The following is a 19864-nucleotide window of genomic DNA, read 5'->3' as shown; positions in this document are numbered from 1 at the left end:
TAAAGGGAAAAAGCAGGATATAACACTCATTTACCTTATTATTACAACTAAGAATTTTTGCATGTGATTTAAGTGAAGCATTCATTAAATCAGTAGAAAATTTCAAACTGATAGCCCAATCCCATAGAAGATCTAATGTTTTTTGCATCATCATACCATCGGTATCTTGTTCAGCTAACATTGTAATCAAATCAATTAAACGTTCACGTTGACGTTTTGTTGCTTTTTTCCAACTTTGCTATAATATATATGAAAAGTCAAAAGAATACTTGAGTTAGGTATCAAATTTACAATGAATATTGAAAATGATATAATTTGGTATGACTAATCGACTTGCATGACTTTGTTACAAATATAATTTAAATATTAAATTGTTAATTGGCACAATGAACAGAATAGAAGCGTTATTGGTTGCTTGGTGACCCGTACTCCTGACCTTGATTCGAGCACTTTTAGAAGAAAATGGGCTGCTGGCACTTTTTACTTACATACGCTGCTAAAATATATAACTGTTCAACGAACCTAGAAAAAAAAAGATTAATAGTGATGGTTTTGTCAAGCTGGACGCGTGACAGAGGAATCCTTATTGTTAACTCCAGAAATCTGTGGAGCAAAGTGATATAATAGCTACTTTTAGATCGGACCTTTCTAATCACTTCTTTCGCAGTAGAAAGACAGTAATAATGAAGATATTAGCTATTCGCCAGAAACATCTTACTGCCATCACATCTCAATAGTACAATCGACAATAAGAATTCATCACCAAACCTACAAATACTAAACAACTTTTTATATGCACTTTGTACATTTACATCCAGATAATCAAAAGATAACCTCGACAGCAGATCATTCATATAAATCAGAACTAAACATTCAGTGAAAAGGTTGATTATGAATAAAGTGGTATTGGGTGCTGTTAGAAGTATGAAGGTGGTTATCACTCCCTGGTTGCCCACACCGTGGAAGGGTTCTTCTGGAGGTACCTGGAAAGGAAATTGGATTAGAAGTGGTCTTAATGAAGTGAGAGCGTGACCGCAGTGCCCAAGGGACAACTGCTTGAGGTCGGTCACATACGACCGTTTTGTGAGTAGTTTTCGTGCTATCTTCATACTTGTGGAGACCTTACTGCCGGAGACGGATATCCGTGGAATAAGGCGAGGTGTGCATTTTTAGGGTCGACCTTTTCTAACCCCACTCCTCCTTGTGGGAAGGCAGTATCACTGTTATGCTGGTTGTCTGAAGGAAGCACCTTATTGCCGTCACACCTCTGTACAGTCAGCAGTACGACTTCGCCTTCGGACCTTGGGTTTATTGCTTTTAGTCTTATCGCTCTTCAACCGACCTGTCTGACATGTTAGGACCTTGAGGAACGATTGTTTCAGCCAGTATAGCTCGATCGGTTCATCACGATAGGTAAGCCCGACCACCACATCAAGGTAGCAACAACAGTCGGGGGAGGAACTAGACAGTAATGAGTATTACAGTCCTTACATAGAATTCGGGAAAAATAAAGTAATAATTTTAAAAAATTCTCATAAATTCATTTAGAATAATAAAACAACAAAAAACTACCTTAAAACAATTAAATAAATAATTTAATTGATTCATTGAAAATTCCAATGCTAAACGAGTTAACATATTGAATATATTTTTAATGATAGTTTCATGTTTACCAATTTGTGATTCCCATATAATATCTAAATCATCTGATGTTAATAATAATTTTCTAATCATAAAACGTATTATCTCTTCAACTTTTTCCACATATTGTAATTGATGCAAATTTTCACGAAGTAATAATTTTAATAACTGTAGATGAAGAGAAAGAGAGAGAGTAATAGGATAAAACGACAACATCAAATATTGAGGAGTAATATCGAGTGTTTTATAATGTGAAACATTATTACTGCTAGTTAATGCAACATCATTCACTATCTACAGGTTTGTATATCTACTCAAATTTAAGCCCCATTGTTTGTTTCTCTCTGTGTGTGTGTTTGTGTGTGAAGGTTGATGATAATATACGACTGTGAATATAGTAGTAATCAAAGCTGAGTTCGAAGATCTACCCTAAATGTCTAAAAGGTGAACACTTCATCAACTAACATACCGTTCACTATAAAATTTTGTTTAAAATTAATTTTATATACTTGGTGATAAATTTATCAAGTTTGAAGAGACCGATTTGCCTATTCGATATGTTTGAATAAGGTTGTGGAGATTACCAAATTGTTTTTATTGAGATCATGAACTGATTGATGTTAGACCACCTTTGAAAACCTGAAAGCACTGGACGGTTGTTTCGTTCCATTGTGGGACTGCTCACACGTGCACATCCACGATCTTGCGCGCGAACACGAGAATATACTTTTTTCAAATAAGTCAAGAGACTTTAGTGGTACAGTGAAAATGTACATTGTCTACGTTTATTGAGAACTTTTTTACGTAACCTAGTAACCAATAGCAACATTTTCAACTCAAATTGGAGTCAAATACTTTTCTAAGTACCAACTATCCAGCCGTTTGAAAATATTAAAATAAAAAGAGTTTTAACCAACAGCTGTAACGATTGAAAGTCAAATATTCTTGCGATGTCAGTCTGGATGTAAAAGGTCGGATCTATAACGCATCGGTGAGAGCAGTTCTGCTCTAAACTTGTGAAACTTGACCTGTCCGAGTTGAGGATGTTAGACGACTCTCCGTGTTTGATCACCGTTGTCTCCGAAGGATTGCTGACATCCAGTGACAACACCATGTCAGTAATGCAGAGGTTCGGCATCGTGTGTTCGAGTGCAGATACGATAATCCAATTGGTGTCACCATCTTGAAAAATCAACTTCGGTGGCTTGGACATATTCTACGAATGTCGTCCTACAGAATTCCACGTCGTGCATTATTTGTCGACTCTGGGACTGGTTGGAAAAAGAGGAGAGGTGGTCAGTGTATGACATGGTGTCAAGGTATGAAAGGAAGCTGCAAAGGGCTGACTTCTGTTGGTCCTTCACGACTCCCTGGCTGGGGTCCGAGAGGTGGTGCGACACAGTGGCTAGAGACGTTATCAGATAGGTCTAAGAATAGAAGTCAGTGGCGATCCTGTTGTAACCTTCTTTTACTTTCTTCATAAAAGTTGTTGTATCGTCCTTAACTGAAAGATTTCTCCTGGTTGCACCTTTCCGTTTCCCCCATTATTATTATTATTATTATTATTATTATTATTATTATTATTATTATTATTACACTACCTTACACTAATCCGGTCGTTATTGTTCTTTTTCTTTTATCCTTCTTACCTTCTTTTTTCTCTTCTCATTCTCATTGTTTTGTGGGGCGCATATATATTTGGTGCCCTCTTGTACCAATATTTATATGTTCAAAGAAAAAATAATAATTTAAATCCGCTAGTTAATCAAGATAGATAGTTCTTCAAACTTCCCGAAAAAGTAGCCAAACGCTTTAGCGGTAACTATGCAAACTAGGGTTACCGACCCCATCCCTTAGAAAACTAACTCAGTAAAAAAACGCTAACCAGAAGAAAAATATTCAAACATTTTGAACTCTGCCCTGGGAGTCAGAAGGTCTTCGTTTAGAAGAATTATGACGCCTCATGATGAAAGCCGAATTCCTTCGGAAGTTACGAGGCCGATGCCCCTTCTGACAACCAGAGCAACCATTTATTTAGGTACATGAAATACTCGTATAATGTGGGACACCGGGAGAGTCTTCCAAATTGCTGCAGAAATGAGGAGATACAACCTAGAGGTACTTGGGATCAGTGAAACACATTGGACACAAGTTGGACAACAACGACTAACTTCAGGGGAGCTTCTGTTATACTTCGGCCATGATGAAGAAAATGCCTCACTCACATACACAAGGAGTTGAATTGATGCTGTCCAAACAAACACAAAATGCACTTATAGGATGGGAATCTCATGGATCAAGGATCATCAAAGCCTCCTTCAAAACAAAGAAAGAGGGCATTTCAATGAACATCATCCAATGCTATGCGCCTACCAACGACTACAATGAAGACGATAAAGATCAATTCTACAATAGGCTGCAGTCAATCGTTGAGAAGTACCCAACAAAGGACCTGACCATTCTGATGGGCGATTTAAATGCCAGGGTTGGAATGGACAACACCGGATATGAGGACATCATAAAACGACACGGACTGGGAGAAAGGAACGAAAATGGTGAGAGATTTGCAAAACTATGTGCCTTCAATAAACTGGTCATAGGCGGCACCATATTCCCACATAAGCGCATTCACAAAACCACATGGACTTCAACGGATCACACTACACAAAACCAAATCGACCATATTTGCATCAACAAAACGTTCAGGAGGACTATAGAGGACGTGAGAACCAAGAGAGGAGCTGATATAGCATCAGATTATCACTTGCTGGTCGCCAAGATGAAATTGAAACTCAATAAGTACTGGACAACAAGGGGTGGACAATATCACAAAAGTTCAATACGGCCTTTCTTCAGGATACTGACAAACTCAACAAATTTAAGATAGACCTCAGCAACAAGTTCCAGGTCCTTCATTATCTACTCAATGGAGAAGGAACTACTGTGGAAAGCAACTGGAAGGGAATCAAAGAGGCAATCACTTCAACATGTCATGAGGTTCTGGGTCACAAGAAGCACCATCACAAAGAATGGATCACTGTTGATACACTGGATAAGATTCAAGAAAGGAGGAACAAGAAGGCAGCAATCAATACCAGTCGAACAAGAGCAGAAAAAGCCAAGGCACAAGCTGAATACACAGAAGTAAACAAGCAGATGAAGAGGAGCACCAGAACCGACAAACGTGAATATGTGGAAGATTTAGCAATGACGGCGGAAAAGGCTGCAAGAGAAGGAAACATGAGACAATTGTATGACATAACAAATCACCGTAAACCAGAACGACCAGTGAAAAACAAAGAAGGCAAGGTAATCACCAACATAGAAGAACAACGAAACAGGTGGGTAGAACACTTCAAAGAACTCTTGAATCGACCAGCTCCACTGAACCCACCCAACATCGAAGCAGCACCCACGGACCTCCCAATCAATGTTGGCCCACCAACAATTGAAGAAATCAGCATGGCCATCAGGCAAATCAAGAGTGGCAAAGCAGCAGGACCAGACAACATCCCAGCAGAGGCACTAAAAGCAGACGTAGCGGCAACTGCAAGGATACTCCACATTCTCTTCAATAAGATTTGGGATGAGGAACAAGTACCAACAGACTGGAAAGAAAGACTTCTGATCAAAATACCAAAGAAAGGCTATCTCAGCAAGTGTGATAACTTCAGGGGCATCACTCTTCTCTCAATACCGGGAAAAGTCTTCAACAGGGTATTGTTAAACAGGATGAAGGACTGCGTAGACGCACAACTTCGTGACCAACAGGCAGGATTCCGTAAGGATAGATCGTGTACAGACCAAATCGCAACTCTACGGATAATTGTGGAACAATCAATTGAATGGAATTCATCACTCTACATCAACTTCATTGACTACGAAAAGGCATTTGATAGCGTGGGCAGAACAACACTATGGAAACTTCTTCGACACTACGGCGTGCCTCAGAAGATAGTCAATATCATACAGAACTCATATGATGGATTAAACTGCAAAATTGTGCATGGAGGACAGTTGACAAAGTCGTTCGAAGTGAAGACCGGTGTTAGGCAAGGTTGCTTACTCTCACCCTTTCTCTTTCTCCTGGAGATCGAATGGATCATGAAGACGTCAACATCTGAAGGGAAACGCGGGATACAGTGGACATCTAGTATGCAGTTGGACGATCTAGACTTTGCAGATGATCTGGCTCTCCTATCCCAAACACAACAACAAATGCAGGAGAAGACCACCAGTGTAGTAGCAGCCTCAGCAGCAGTAGGTCTCAATATACACAAAGAGAAAAGCCAGATTCTCCGATACAACACAGCATGCACCAATCCAGTCACAATTGACGGAGAAGATTTTGGAGATGTAAAATCCTTTACATATTTGGGCAGGATCATTGATGAACAGGGTGGGTCTGATGCAGGTGTAAAAGCGCGGATCGGCAAAGCAAGAGCAGCATATTTACAACTGAAGAACATCTGGAACTCAAAGCAGCTGTCAACCAACACCATGGTCAGGATTTTCAATACAAATGTCAAGACAGTTCTACTGTATGGGGCGGAAACCTGGAGAACTACGAAATCCATCATCCAGAAGATACAGGTGTTTATTAACAGTTGTCTACGCAAAATACTTCAGATCCGTTGGCCGGACACTATTAGCAATAACCAACTGTGGGAAAGAACAAATCAGATCCCAGCGGAGGAAGAAATCAGGAAGAAGTGCTGGAAGTGGATAGGACACACATTGAGGAAAGCACCCAAGTGCGTCACAAGACAAGACCTCACATGGAATCCTGAAGGCCAAAGGAAAAGAGGAAGACCAAAGAACACATTGCGCCGGGAAATGGAAATAGACATGAGAAAAATGAACAAGAATTGGATGGAACTAGAAAAGAAGACCCAGGACAGAGTGGGTTGGAGAATGCTGGTCGGCGGCTTATGCTCCATTAGGAGTAACAGGCGTAAGTAAGTAAGTAATGCAAACTATCGCGAGTTTACTTAAGAACTCGAGAAGTTATTGCCAAATGATTAACAGATGAAGCGGAATTTACTTGCTTAGTAAGATATTGCACTGGTCCAGCAGCACGTGCGATTAAATGTGTGTTCTTGACAGAATCCAAAATTTGTGCGCATAAGTAAGAAATTCCCAACGAGTGGTTGGGAAGGCCGCATACGATTGTTCAAAAAAAAACTGAAGTGCTTATATAAACTAATGAAATGTGATAACTGGAACCAATCAATTAGTCATACGTAACGTAGGACTTGGCAAATCTGAACATCAGTTCAAATTAGCATACCCTATTGACACAGCTAGATAAAACTGTCTGGGTAAATCCCAGAACAGTAGATGTAGTAACTGAAATATGATCATACAAGTCATTTCTCCAAAATAATAACCACTTAAATAATAATTTACCTTAATATCTGTAATCCACTGACCAACTCGTAATGAATTAGTATTAGGTAATAGACGAATTAATTCGTTCAGTGTGTTCATTTTCCCATTGAAAGAAGATAGCTGTAAAAGCAGAATAGTTTCCTTTTTGTTTTAACATGAATCAAATAATTACCATTCATCAGTAAGTATACAAAACTTTCAAAAGTTTGGTTATTCAACGATTAAAGCATGTCATACATACTATGAAATTTTTTCAAGTATTTTCTGGACTAAACCCTTTTGAATGTATATACTACTATATAATATATTCACTGAGATCTTCTGATAAGAGGAAGTATTTGTTTTTGTCCTTTCGTGAGTGACACTCTTGCAAATTCTAACAACTGAACAATGAATTTTCAATGAAAGTGATAATCTCAGAACGGTGGGTGTGTAAACAATTCAACCCTTCAATATTTCTATAGTTCAATGACACTAAATTGGACGCTAGTCATTAGTGAACATATAATCACCACGAAGTTACAGTATTTTATGGAAGCTTAGTATATTCTTGATATGTTTGTCAAAGTCAAACAGATCACATATTGACTCAAGACCATAGGATAAAGTGGATTATTTATTTAGCTAAGATTGCCGCCCACAATATCCCGTTCAGTCTAGAAACCAATAAATTTACATGAGTTATAAATGTTGTTATTCAGCTGTCAAATAAAGCACAAACAGTCTTAGTTGTCTCCCACTGAATAGCTAATTGATTGAGAGTTAGGAACATAACAATGACTGAACCAATCAAACCCCAGGTCATGAGAGTTCTACAGAATAATTTTCATTTCAAACTGATATAAGCAACGAAATTACCGAAAACTAGTTATACTCTGGCATGGATTTTCAACAAATATTTTCCAAAATTATACAATGACAGGTTGCAGTCATTGGCACTGATGTTTATTTCCTACGAAAATGTGTGGTAAACAATTTAGAGTAGTGTTGACCTACGCTGTCAATTTCAATTTAGATTCACGAGAAACTCGGTAGAGAACATTCTACAACTAGAAAAATAAATAAGTAGAAATGGGAAAGAACATTGAGTATGTATAAAAGCTTTCTTTCAATCAATGTAATTCTTTTCCTACAAAAATGTGCGGAAACATTTTATGGTGATCATTTATCATGTAGGGTGAGACAGAGGAGAAAAAACGATTATATACATACTTTGTACAGATATAACTTATTTTACAAAATCCAAGGTACATCAGTCCTTATGAATCCCAAAACACTCTTCATATATGACGAAATACTTGTCTACATCTTTGTCTCCATTCCTCATAATAACCCATGGAGATCCTTAAAAAGCCATAGTCTTCAAATGGTTCGATATTTCACATTTTGCTAAAATTGTGCGCATAGACGAGTTTTTCTAATTCAGTTTATCAGCAGTTATCCAGACAATGAGCTGACGATCAGAATAAGCGAGAGAATGCGGATGTACTAGGCAAAAAAGTGACGCAGCAATATGCAATCACCACCATAGCAACAATTTGAAACCAGAACCTTGGGTTGTCGTAGGGATTACAATACTTTTTAGCCAAATAGTTAAAATGTAATCATTCACATTCTAGATTTTAGCTAGTTTTTAGTATAGTACCGTCTTTTATTTCCATAGTTTTCCTTTAGTCGATATCATGTCGTGATGGATATTACCTCCAAGTTATGTGAGACCTTTACAAGACCAGTTAAATTCATACAACTAAGTTATGTATGATTTTACAGTTGGAAACATCTTATGAGTTAATATCAAGTGAAATACACTGCTTGCATTCATAATAAAAAGATCCAAATATTTCTTATCTACTATATACCTTGTAATAATTGTGAACAAAAATTAATTTTAAAAAACTTTCTATAAACAACACCGACTTACTCAACTTACCTGAAAGAAACGATAGATTAAATTAAGACTGAGTAATTCAATTGTCTCAATATCATCTTCCGTTGATGATGGAATACGTTTTATTAATGTACATAAAGACAGTTTCAAACTAGTGATGAAATCATCTTTACGAAGTTCCTTTTTAGTTTCACGTTTAATTTGATCATCAGTTAAATGAGACAAATAATTGACAATAAGAGTCTGTTAAATAAAAATTTCAATAATATTAATAATAATAATAAATTAATCAAAAGGGTGAAAATAATCCAAATCCATTTTTTCATTTTATTTTATTTAAACATAAACATTGGTACAAGGAGGCACCAAATAGATATGTACAACATAAGTCATTCGGTTTATCTGAGGGCTGGGATACTGTCCGGGTGCCCGAACCAAATCAGGTGGTTTTCTTAGGAGGCCACAACCCGAGCCTTTGACCTAAAGATCTGATCCACAAGGCAGTGGAGCAACGTCAGAAGATGCACTACCATGGTTGCTAGTGCCCAACAATTGGTTCATACGCCATTTGATCCCTCAGGATCCTGTAGTCCAGACCAAAACATAGCACAAGTCCATGAAGTCACTGACAAGTAGACTGAGTCATATTGGTAGGTGTAGACTATCTGGTTGAGGACCGCAAGATGATAGCAACCGATGGTTAGAGACCCTGAATGACATGGCTGAAAATCGTTTGCAATGGCGCAGGTTTATCCACTCTCTGTGTTCTCCCAAATTCTAATCTTCTGAATTCTTCATGTCCCTTTCTTTTTTCTCTTTCCAAATTTATTCCACTGGATTATACTCCTTGAATAACATCTTCAAACCCTAATTTTTCTGATTACAGCTTATAATTTTACTACATCTAGCACTACGGGATTTGAATAGACAACTGCATCTCTGTGCTAATGTGGTGTGGCAACTCGAACTGATGTACGTACGTACGAAGTTCTATGTTGTTACTGACTGACTGACCGACTGAGTCCATGTGCACCATTAATTTGGAATCACGGTTTTTTAACTCCCCTAGGTGGGTCCTCCGTATCCACCAACCCAGTTAAAGCACCGGACATTCGCTTTTCGTCCTCTCCATCTTGTAAACAGTAATTCCGCGAGAATGCAGTGTGTACGACTTCTCTTACAGTGGTTGCATGCACGTGGTCATGTGAGAGCATTTCGAGAGAGTGGCTCTCCCCACTTTCGGTCGTACCAGTGATCAGTGATAACATCCACACACTGACCAATACCTTGATTAACAATCTAAATAAATTTTTTTAGGAATTGTTCTACACTGATTTCCTCACCTTTTTTCGAGAAAAATACAGTCTTAATAAAGGTGAAAATGAATCTTCAGAGTTTTTTTAGAAACGTTTCCTTTATAAATAACAATCTAAGAGCAATATTATGGTACAACGCCTGAGGAAGGTTCTAAATTTTTTAAGATCGAATCCGATACATTAAACCCCGCATATTTACTAGGTCAAAGTCCAAGGATACTGGACATCCTCTATAAATATTCTTGTATTATTCACTGTATTGTTGTCAATAAAATTTTGAGTTTTTTCTTTTACAATATGCACTTTTTAGGAATGTCCAGGTAGAACGTTGTCCCCTATTGGTTTCTATGGTTATCCAACTGACGTCCAGTCATTAACGCATTCAAGTAATATAAGGGCAAAAAATAAATAAATATCCCAGTGACTTTAGTTTAACAACTTACCACTATTGGTTTGAAATATTCTTCAACTACTGAGTCACTTAAATAATTTGAACATAAAGCAAAAGGATGTAGATAAGCATGTATTAGACCAAGTGATAAGAATTCTGTCTGATCATTTGATTGTTGTTGTAGCTGCTGTTGTAACATATCTGTTTGTTGCTGATCCCAGTGGTACTTGTTATCTAACCCAAGGAAACGTGCTTTCAATCGATCGAATCCACTGAATCGTCCAAATAGATTAATAAAATCCACTAGAATAGGTGCATCCTTATAATTTGCATAAGAAATAGAATATTCCTTTATTTGAACAGTATTGTATAGTGTCAGAAGATCATTATTCTCCATGGGATTAGTATCTTCTTCGACTTGTTCTGGTTGTTGTTGACACGTACTGTCGTTTTCGTTTGACAATGATATATGTGGCAATAATTTAATAATATCTTCAAATCGGCATACAACATTCCTATGAACACCATAACGAATTTCGTGTGTTACACTAGTGGAAATCATACTACGTGTGTGAAACCTAAATGGAAAAGTGTACAGAGAGATAGAAAGGTAAAATAGGAAATGAAGGTGAAGTAAAAATGAATATTATACTGATTAAGAAATTGTCAATCTCGTATGGAGCATCACTAACCGATAAAATACAAACCCTTAATATAAAATTATTAGGCTACTAAACACCAGGAAAATAAAACTTAATTGTAGTAATCAAATAAAAACGAAGAAACAATCATAAGGAAATTCGCTATGATTAGTGGTATACTTACTTACTTACATACGCCTGTTACTCCTCGTGAAGGAGCATAGGCCGCTCACCAGCATTCTCCATCCAACCCTGTCCTGAGCAATCCTTTCCAGCTCTTTCCACTTGTTACTCAACCTTTTCATATCTGCTTCTATTTCCCGACGTGATGTGTTATTTGGCCTTCCTCTTTTCCGCTTCCCTTCAGGATTCCAAGTTAGGGCTTGCCTCGTGATACAGTTTGATGGTTTGCGTAATGTATGTCCTATTAATTTCCATCGTCTTTTCCTAATTTCCTCTTCAGATGGAAGCTGCTTTGTTCTCTCCCACAAAAGGCTGTTATTGATGGTGTCCGGCCAATGGATGTTGAGTATCTTACGTAGACAGCTATTTATAAATACTTGTACTTTCTTTATTGTGGTTGTTGTAGTACTCCAAGTTTCAGCTCCATACAGTAGAACTGCCTTGACGTTCGTATTGAAGATTGTGACTTTGATATTGGTTTAAAGTTGTTTTGAGTTCCATATGTTCTTCAATTGTAGGAATGCGGCCCTTGCTTTGCCAATCCTCGCCTTTACGTCCGCATCTGAACCTCCTTGTTCATCCATGATGCTTCCCAGGTATGCGAAGGATATATATGCTGCACCAGTTCAAATTAGTTCTAATAAAAGGATGTATGAATGAAAACTGACTCTAAATTGAATCATTTCCACAAACCCTCTTGATGGAGACTTAGTGGCAAACCCATGTCTTAAAAATAACCACTTGGTTACTATAGAATAAATCGGAAATGGATTCCTGAAGTTCCAATGGGAAACCATGACCAATTCATTAGAATGGTGATAGAAGAATATAAATTACCAGTGATGATAGTGCTGGGTTGCGAACTAATTTGACTTGGGAACATGAACGTATGGATTCTGACCGTCAGTCAGTCAGTCAGTCAGTCAGTCAGTCAGTAACAACATAGAACTTCGTACGTACGTACATCAGTTCGAGTTGCCACACCACATTAGCACAGAGATGCAGTTGTCTATTCAAATCCCGTAGTGCTAGATGTAGTAAAATTATAAGCTGTAATCAGAAAAATTAGGGTTTGAAGATGTTATTCAAGGAGTATAATCCAGTGGAATAAATTTGGAAAGAGAAAAAAGAAAGGGACATGAAGAATTCAGAAGATTAGAATTTGGGAGAACACAGAGAGTGGATAAACCTGCGCCATTGCAAACGATTTTCAGCCATGTCATTCAGGGTCTCTAACCATCGGTTGCTATCATCTTGCGGTCCTCAACCAGATAGTCTACACCTACCAACATGACTCAGTCCACTTGTCAGTGACTTCATGGACTTGTGCCATGTTTTGGTTTGGCCGCCCCTAGCTTTCTTCCAACCTACTCCTACACCAGGAAACATCGCACGTCGGGGCAGTCGGTCGTTGGGCATACGTAACACGTGTCCCAGCCATCTCAACTGATGAAGTTTCACTACTTCATCAACTGATTTGCCATCCTTACCTAGTACCCGTTTCCTAAAAACTGTGTTACTTACTCGATGGTCCCATGATATACGAGCAATGTTTCGAAGACACCTATGATCAAATACTAGTAGCCTACGGATATTCTCTACTCTTACCGGCCATGTTTCACTGCCATAAAGTAGGACGGAACGAACTGCTGAGCAGTAAACACGTCCTTTGGTTGATAGACGGATATCTCGCCTACGCCATAAATGACGCAATTTGGCAAAAGCTAGTCGAGCCTTCTGTATCCGTGCTGAGATTTCGTCACACACTAAACCACAAGGGCTGATGAGACTTCCAAGATAAGTGAAGCGGTCGACACACTCAACTACTTCACTGTCTATCACTAGTTCGGGTGTCGATGTAACCCAATCCTGAAGCAACATTTTGCATTTCGAGGGAGAGAATCGCATCCCGAACATGCTTCTGACCGTGGTATAAATGCATCGTATCCACTGTGAGACTTAAACATCCTGGATGTGATCCTGTGAGTGAGCGCTGACAATGAATCATAAACTGCGACAAAACGGGTATTTAGTTCTTTTGGAGTTTTCTTGATTCTACCTTAGAAAGTTACATTAAAGTTTGTACTTGCACTACTAATAAACTAGGGCCAAATATGAAAACCACTGAGCTTTTTCTCTTTACTTTAGTTTTTAAAAAGATAGACAAGAACTTACTGTGAATTAGGATCAAATAGGATACTTTCCAATTCTAATATTGCTGGGCAATCAGATTTTGCTTTTATGGAACACAGTTCAATACCCAATAAAGAATTGGCGTAAATAAAATGCTTTATTGAAAAAGAAAGGGAAACGGTGGTAGACATAAAGCAATTAATGAATACATACTAAGATATGTGAATCCCAGCGAGTAACTGCATCATTATGAAATATTTTCTGAAAAGAACTAATTAAACCATCTGAATAAAATCGTAAACAATCTTGTGAATGAATATCTTCACCTGAAAAAATTTCAAAAAAAAGATATTTAGAAACAAACGAATATGATTACGAAACCATGTTTAGCCATATTGATTGATGCCAATAGTACAGTTTCCAGTTGTGAATCTGGTAGAACAGGTACTTGCCAATGTGGTCGCGATAACAAAGAATTTAAAGTGTTGAATGCATGCACTGGAAATAAGGTCGGCGATGGTGATTTCAGGTATGCTGAACATGTATTTTCAGTATTTATTACATCTGAAATAGGATTGTTTAGAGAGCTTTCTGATGGAGTATCGCTGCACAGTTGATCTTGTTTGCTGTTATTAACATTCATGATGAACTGAACTAAAAATGAAAAAACCGAGGTTTTAGAAGAACTGAATAAAAATGTGGGAAATGTAGCTTAACACTATTTTCAAAATTAGAAAAAACGACACAATCGCATCCATTTTTCAGCAATGAATGAGCTTAAGCCAACGACTATTTACATATTTATGCACTAATCTATTAATTTATTTTAACAAAAATATTGGTACAAGAGGGCACCGAATATATATGCACCACACAAGTCACGTGGTTTGTGTATGGGCTGTGATACTGCCCGTGCGCTCAAACCGAAGTAAGTGCTTTTTTTAGGGCGCAAACTGAGCCTCCGACCTAAAGGTCTGATCCACAAGGCAGTGGAGCAACGTCAGGAGATGCACTACCATGGAAGCCGGCTGCCCAACGGTTGATTCATACGCCGTTTGTTTCCTTAGGATCCTAGAGATCATGTACACCATTGGTTCGCAATCAGGTTTTTACAACTCCCCTACGTGGATCCTCCGTATCCACCAACCCGGTTAAAACGCCAGATATTTGCTTTCCAAACTCTCGATTTCCTAAACAACAGTAACTCCGTGAGAATTAATCCGATTGCCACAACTGTGTGCGAAAGCCTGCAATCGAAAATGAGGTTTATACTAAGCTATTACAGCTCTACCTTACCGTGTGCAAACGAAAAGTAGTCAACTGTCTGAATGGTAATTACAGAATGATCACAAATAACGTATAATACAACAAAGCAACTACCAACAAGTTTGCATGAACTAAGTAGACAGAATACACCTACTTAGACACAAAAACAATAAAGATCGGGTCAGTGAAGAGTCTTTTAGGCAAATTCGTTTTCAAAGCTGTACAATCAGGAATATAAATTTATTTTTCAAAATGATTGCTTGCTAACAATAATCGTGATAATAATTTCCTAGCTCTAACAGGAGTACAAAAAACAAAAGCACAAACATGTTACTCTTATTAAGGAAATAAGAATGAAGTGATTAAAAGCATGATTGTTTATTTAAAAAATTATTAATTAAGACAAATGATTCCGTAACATGAAAAGATAAAATCTAATTAGGAAAAGCAGAGACAAATAATTCGGTTGGGGTGGATTAAAATATTGATAGAGGAGATAGGAGAGAGTGATGGTTTCGTAGAAATACAAATTAGGACTATATTATGAGTGTAAAGTCAAAGTTATTACAGGAACGTCAAATAAAGCCGGTTAAAGTCCCTGACTGTATCACTTGATCATAAGCAACGTAACACCGACACAAATATGCAACTGTTCGTTTCCACATTACATCACCATGTCGATATGAGATCACTAGGATGAACATTGTAAGAGGCGTCTAGATTACAAAACAATAAGATCATCTACGGAATTTGGCTACATCCTAATGACTAGATTACAGTAATCATGCCGAAGACACCATTTTAGTAACTATACATATTCTTAACTAGAATGGAAGTGAACGTTCCAACGTCCTACAGTCTCTTTTAGACGATCTCGTGCTTCGGGGAAAACTGTTACTGGTGAATTATATCCATGTAATCTGCAGAAAAAGTTGCACAACCTAGACAATAATAGATATTAACCTCTACTATAACCTACCAAAGCTAAAAGATGTGGACAAAAACTAGCCTCCAAAAGACACCATGAAGCAGAAGAGTAGGGATAGGTCTCCCTTCACGAAAAGTTCAATCAGGAAATTTGGGGTATTATAAGTACCAGAACAGACAACACTCTAGCAGTACTCTGTCCTTCCCAAAGTTGAACTATAAAAATTACAGCTTGGTGTTCGATTTCTAATCACCGAGTTAAATGTTTAGACCTAGCTCCGCTTTCTTCATATCAGGCACACAGCTAGCTCTAAAAATTCGTAACTCAGGGCGGTGAATTACTGGGGGAAAAAGGTTCCGACCAACAACCGAATCGTTTAATATGTAGTTTGATCTGAAGATATGTTTCAACATTTTTAACACATCAACCAACCTATCATCTTTTACTCCCGAACAATTGGTCTGTAGGACTAATCATTACCAAGCTCTATATGAAACCTGACACCTTCAAAGAACATTTGGCTAGCAGTTGTGTCACTTATAGTAAAAATGAAGCAAGGACCTTTGTGAATGTGAACGATGAACCAAACTAACCACTCGGATTAATTCAAAGTAACAACCCCATGTAAAGTAACCGCGGCGTAGCGAGATTTTACATTCAGATTCAAATGGTTCGAATAGTTGTGGACGGAATAGAAGAAGCTTTCATTTAACAGGCTTCCGTGTCTAGTAGCAGGGGATCACCAAATCCTCCAGGCAGGAACCTAGGTATGTTAACAATAAGAGAGGAAAAAGAAATTGGTAAATCATTGTGTGTTACTATCCTTAGTCCTTAAGAATAGATCAAGTTGCTTCTTAACGGACTCCTGGGAAGTTGCTTGGACTAGCTCGTCCGGCAGCGAATTCCAGCATTTGACAACTATTAAGGAGTAAAAGTTGTGTCTACAGTCCGTTCTGCTATGTTGTGTCCTGTTTTTGGGTCTTACCCCTTACGTTAGTGTTCGAACTAAGCTTAAGTAGGTGTTTGAGAGGATGTCTAGAAGTGGTAAGGATACTATAAGCCATTAGAATGTCACCTCTAAGACGTCTATACTCTAATGGTTAAGGTTGAGTGATTGGAGGCGCTCTTCGTAATCTTTAAATTTGAGTCCCCGAACTAATTTCGTGGCTCGCCGTTGGATACGCTCCAGAGTGTCCTTATCCTTTTGAAGCGAGGGAGGAAATACTATATTTCCGTACTCTAAGTGAAGACGGATGAAACTATTGAAGATTATATGGAAAGTTCTTCCGTCAAACTGGTCAAAAATGCGCTTCAATGTTACCAATGCATGGTTTGCTCGGAAGGCATTTTTGTCAAAGCGTAAGACTTTAAATCATGGGGCACCAGGACTCCTAAATCTTTTTCGACTTGAGATACTACTAGAGAGGAGTTTCCTAACTTATAACTGTAGTCTGCGACATGTCGCAAATGGACTACTTTACACTTTGAAGTGTTAAAGGTAAGTCCGTTATCGTCTGCTCAACTTTGAAGTCGAGTCAGATCCTCCTGAAGTGCCTGTATATCGTCTTGGTTGCGTATCTCTCTCCAAAGCTTAACACCATTAGCAAAAAGTAACAATTCTGACGTTACCTGTTGAGGAAGATCATTTATGTAGACCAAGAAGAGAAGAGGTCCTAGTACTGAGCCCTGGGGCACCCCATTAGGATATTCCATAGCCTGAGATAAAGTGAAATTAACCCTGACCTTAAAATGTCGATTTTTCAGGTATGAAGTGCGCCAATCTATTAGAGGTGGTTTGATACCCAATCGTTTGAGCTTATTGATAAGACATGTATGTTTAACCTTATCAAAAGCTTTTGAGAAATCTAGGTAGATGATATCAACCTTCCCTTTGTGATCAAGGATGCTTGTCCATCTGTCCACCGCAGTCAGCAGGTTAGTAATTCAAGAGTAACCCTTCCTGAAACCATGCTGTTGGGGTGAGAAGGAATTTAAGGACAGTAGATAGTCGTTTAAACCGTCGCGTATCAGGGACTCTATGATTTTCGAAGGTATAGAGAGAAGAGCCATCGGTCGGTAACTTGAAGTTTCGCTGCGTTGATCTCCTTTGAAAATTGGTGTGATGTGAGCCAACTTCCAATTTTCCGGTAGTTTTCCTCGCCTTAGTGAGTGTGACAACATCACGCTAAGCGGCGTTGCCAGGATAGAGGCTGCTTCCCTCAGTATGTCAGGATGAACCATATCCGGGCTAGGAGAAGTGTCAGCTGTTAAGTGCTGCAATTTCCGGAACACCAAGTCAGCGCTCAGGTTCACTTCGGAAAGTCCTTTGGAGTTGCAGATGAAACTTTCGTCAGTATAGTTTATGTGGGTCGGTTGAAATGTCCTAGAGTATTGTTCAGCCGAAAGGTTGGCGGCGTCACTGTCGTTGTTGGTCGGGCCGTTAAGACCTAGCAGTTGGGAAACTCCAGTTTTGGCTTGACGAAGAGAGGCTGCATAACGGAATAAGCTTTTCGGATTAGAGACAAATTTATCCATAAGCTTTACCTGGTACGGAAGCCTATTTTCTCTTATATAGCCTTCGTGCATATGTTCCTTATATGTTGAGGGGGAACATCCCAATCCACCTGTTGTAGATAGTCCTGTAAAGCTGACACATTCAACCGTTTGAAATTCCAACGCAAGTTGTTGGTGGGATGTCTTAGCTCAGTTTTGCTGACGAAACTGAAAGTTATAACGACGTGATCGCTTTCCTCAGGGGAGCCAGGATTGATAGGTTGTCAACTAGGAATTCTTCGTTTGTAAATACACAGTCTAAGCGCAATAGTGTCTGACTGTTTCTCCAACGAGTTGCCGACTTTACACTTTCGTATAATCCCAAGTCCTCGATGAAGTTGAAGAACCGAGCTTCAGTTGAGTCCTCACATCCGATGTACGTATGTTCCACGAAGTTGACTGTAAGGAGACTGAAATCCCCTAGAATCAGAATATGAGTGAAACCGAAACGCGTAAAGCGGGATAGTCCTTTCAGCATACCACTGTACTACTCGATGTCGACAGTGGGCTTCCTATAGATGACTCCGACTAGGCACCTCGAAATAGTAGACAATCTTACAGAGCACCATATGGATTCTTCAAGATTGGTAAACTCGAGGTTATGAACTTGGTGTATCTCCAAGCACGATCGTATGTATACGGCTACTCCACCTCAATTTCTGTTTTTCTGTCGTTGCGAAACAAAGACATCCCAGGTATTGCTAGCTCCTGGTTCATAAAGCCATAAGATATCCAAGATTCAGATATTCCTATTAGATGAGCACTAGTAACATCGCTAAGTTCACGTAGCTCATCCATTTTATTTGGTAAACTCAGGGCGACCATGTATAACCAGTTTATGCTTTCAATTTGAAACGTGTGGGCTTCTTCCTGTTTGTCTATGTGAGCCTTACGTGAATGGACAGGTAGCCTACCTATATGAAGTTTGCCGAGTCGGTAGGCCCTGTCCTTTACACGCTTTTTATCATCAGGACAGTCCACAAGTGAGGTCGTCAGCTCCAACTTGCTTTTGTGCTTGATCCTGGCGTCATGTGGCCTATCCGGGTGCATATGGACCCCAGTTGGCAACCAACGTCTGTCGGTACGAAGTGCTTCCAGAGTTGAAGCCGCCATATGGGAGGATGGGAAGGTTATCCTCATTGGTCGGGGTCTGGAGTCACCGTCCTTCTTGGCTAGTCTCGTCACGTGTTGAGTCAGTATGGTTTTGAGCCTCAAGGACTGTTTAATGAAGTTCCATTCCCTGATATCGGAGTTTGCTTGAGTAGGGTCCGTGTTTTCCGGTACACCTTGCACAATTATATTCCTTCCACGGAGAAACTGCTCGCGAGATTCTTTGGGGATGTTCCGGACGAGATTGCGCTCAGAATACGGTACGTCGGGCAGTATTCTTACATTCCCATCGGATTTCAGAAAGTCGGTCTCATTCTTAAGTGTTGCACGAAGTAGCCTCGGGTGATTTTGATGCTTAGATTCCTTTCCCCGAGTGAGCTGTGTGACCGCCAAAGGCTCTAATCTTGGAATTTCAAGTTTCTT

The 19864-nt window shown here is 38.9% G+C and overlaps 1 protein-coding gene across 3 annotated transcripts in view; it reads right to left on the bottom strand.

Annotated features, from left to right (window-relative positions):
• The window catches only part of USP9X_1 (putative ubiquitin carboxyl-terminal hydrolase FAF-X), a 105593-nt gene extending 89180 nt beyond the window's left edge, over positions 1–16413 (bottom strand). Inside the window, exons 1-10 of one of the 3 annotated variants that reach the window (XM_051208736.1) lie at positions 16211–16413; positions 15830–16171; positions 13966–14238; positions 13798–13910; positions 13627–13739; positions 10680–11205; positions 8963–9163; positions 7051–7152; positions 1573–1809; positions 35–238 (exon numbers count right to left, since the gene is read on the bottom strand). In XM_051208736.1, coding sequence (XP_051072521.1) covers positions 35–238; positions 1573–1809; positions 7051–7152; positions 8963–9163; positions 10680–11205; positions 13627–13739; positions 13798–13910; positions 13966–14227 — 1758 coding nt within the window. In that variant the 5' untranslated portion in view covers positions 14228–14238; positions 15830–16171; positions 16211–16413. Of the gene's footprint in view, positions 1–34; positions 239–1572; positions 1810–4443; positions 9164–10679; positions 11206–13626; positions 13740–13797; positions 13911–13960; positions 14239–15829; positions 16172–16210 lie in introns of those variants that run through there. The other 2 variants (XM_051208737.1, XM_051208738.1) reach the window with 2 other exon arrangements.
• Between the last annotated feature and the right edge of the window lie 3451 nt (positions 16414–19864).

Source organism: Schistosoma haematobium, chromosome ZW (assembly GCF_000699445.3).
Source record: "Schistosoma haematobium chromosome ZW, whole genome shotgun sequence".
Lineage (NCBI taxonomy): Eukaryota > Metazoa > Platyhelminthes > Trematoda > Strigeidida > Schistosomatidae > Schistosoma > Schistosoma haematobium.
Note: the sequence above shows the minus strand (reverse complement) of the source record. Positions and strands in the feature narration are given on the sequence as shown.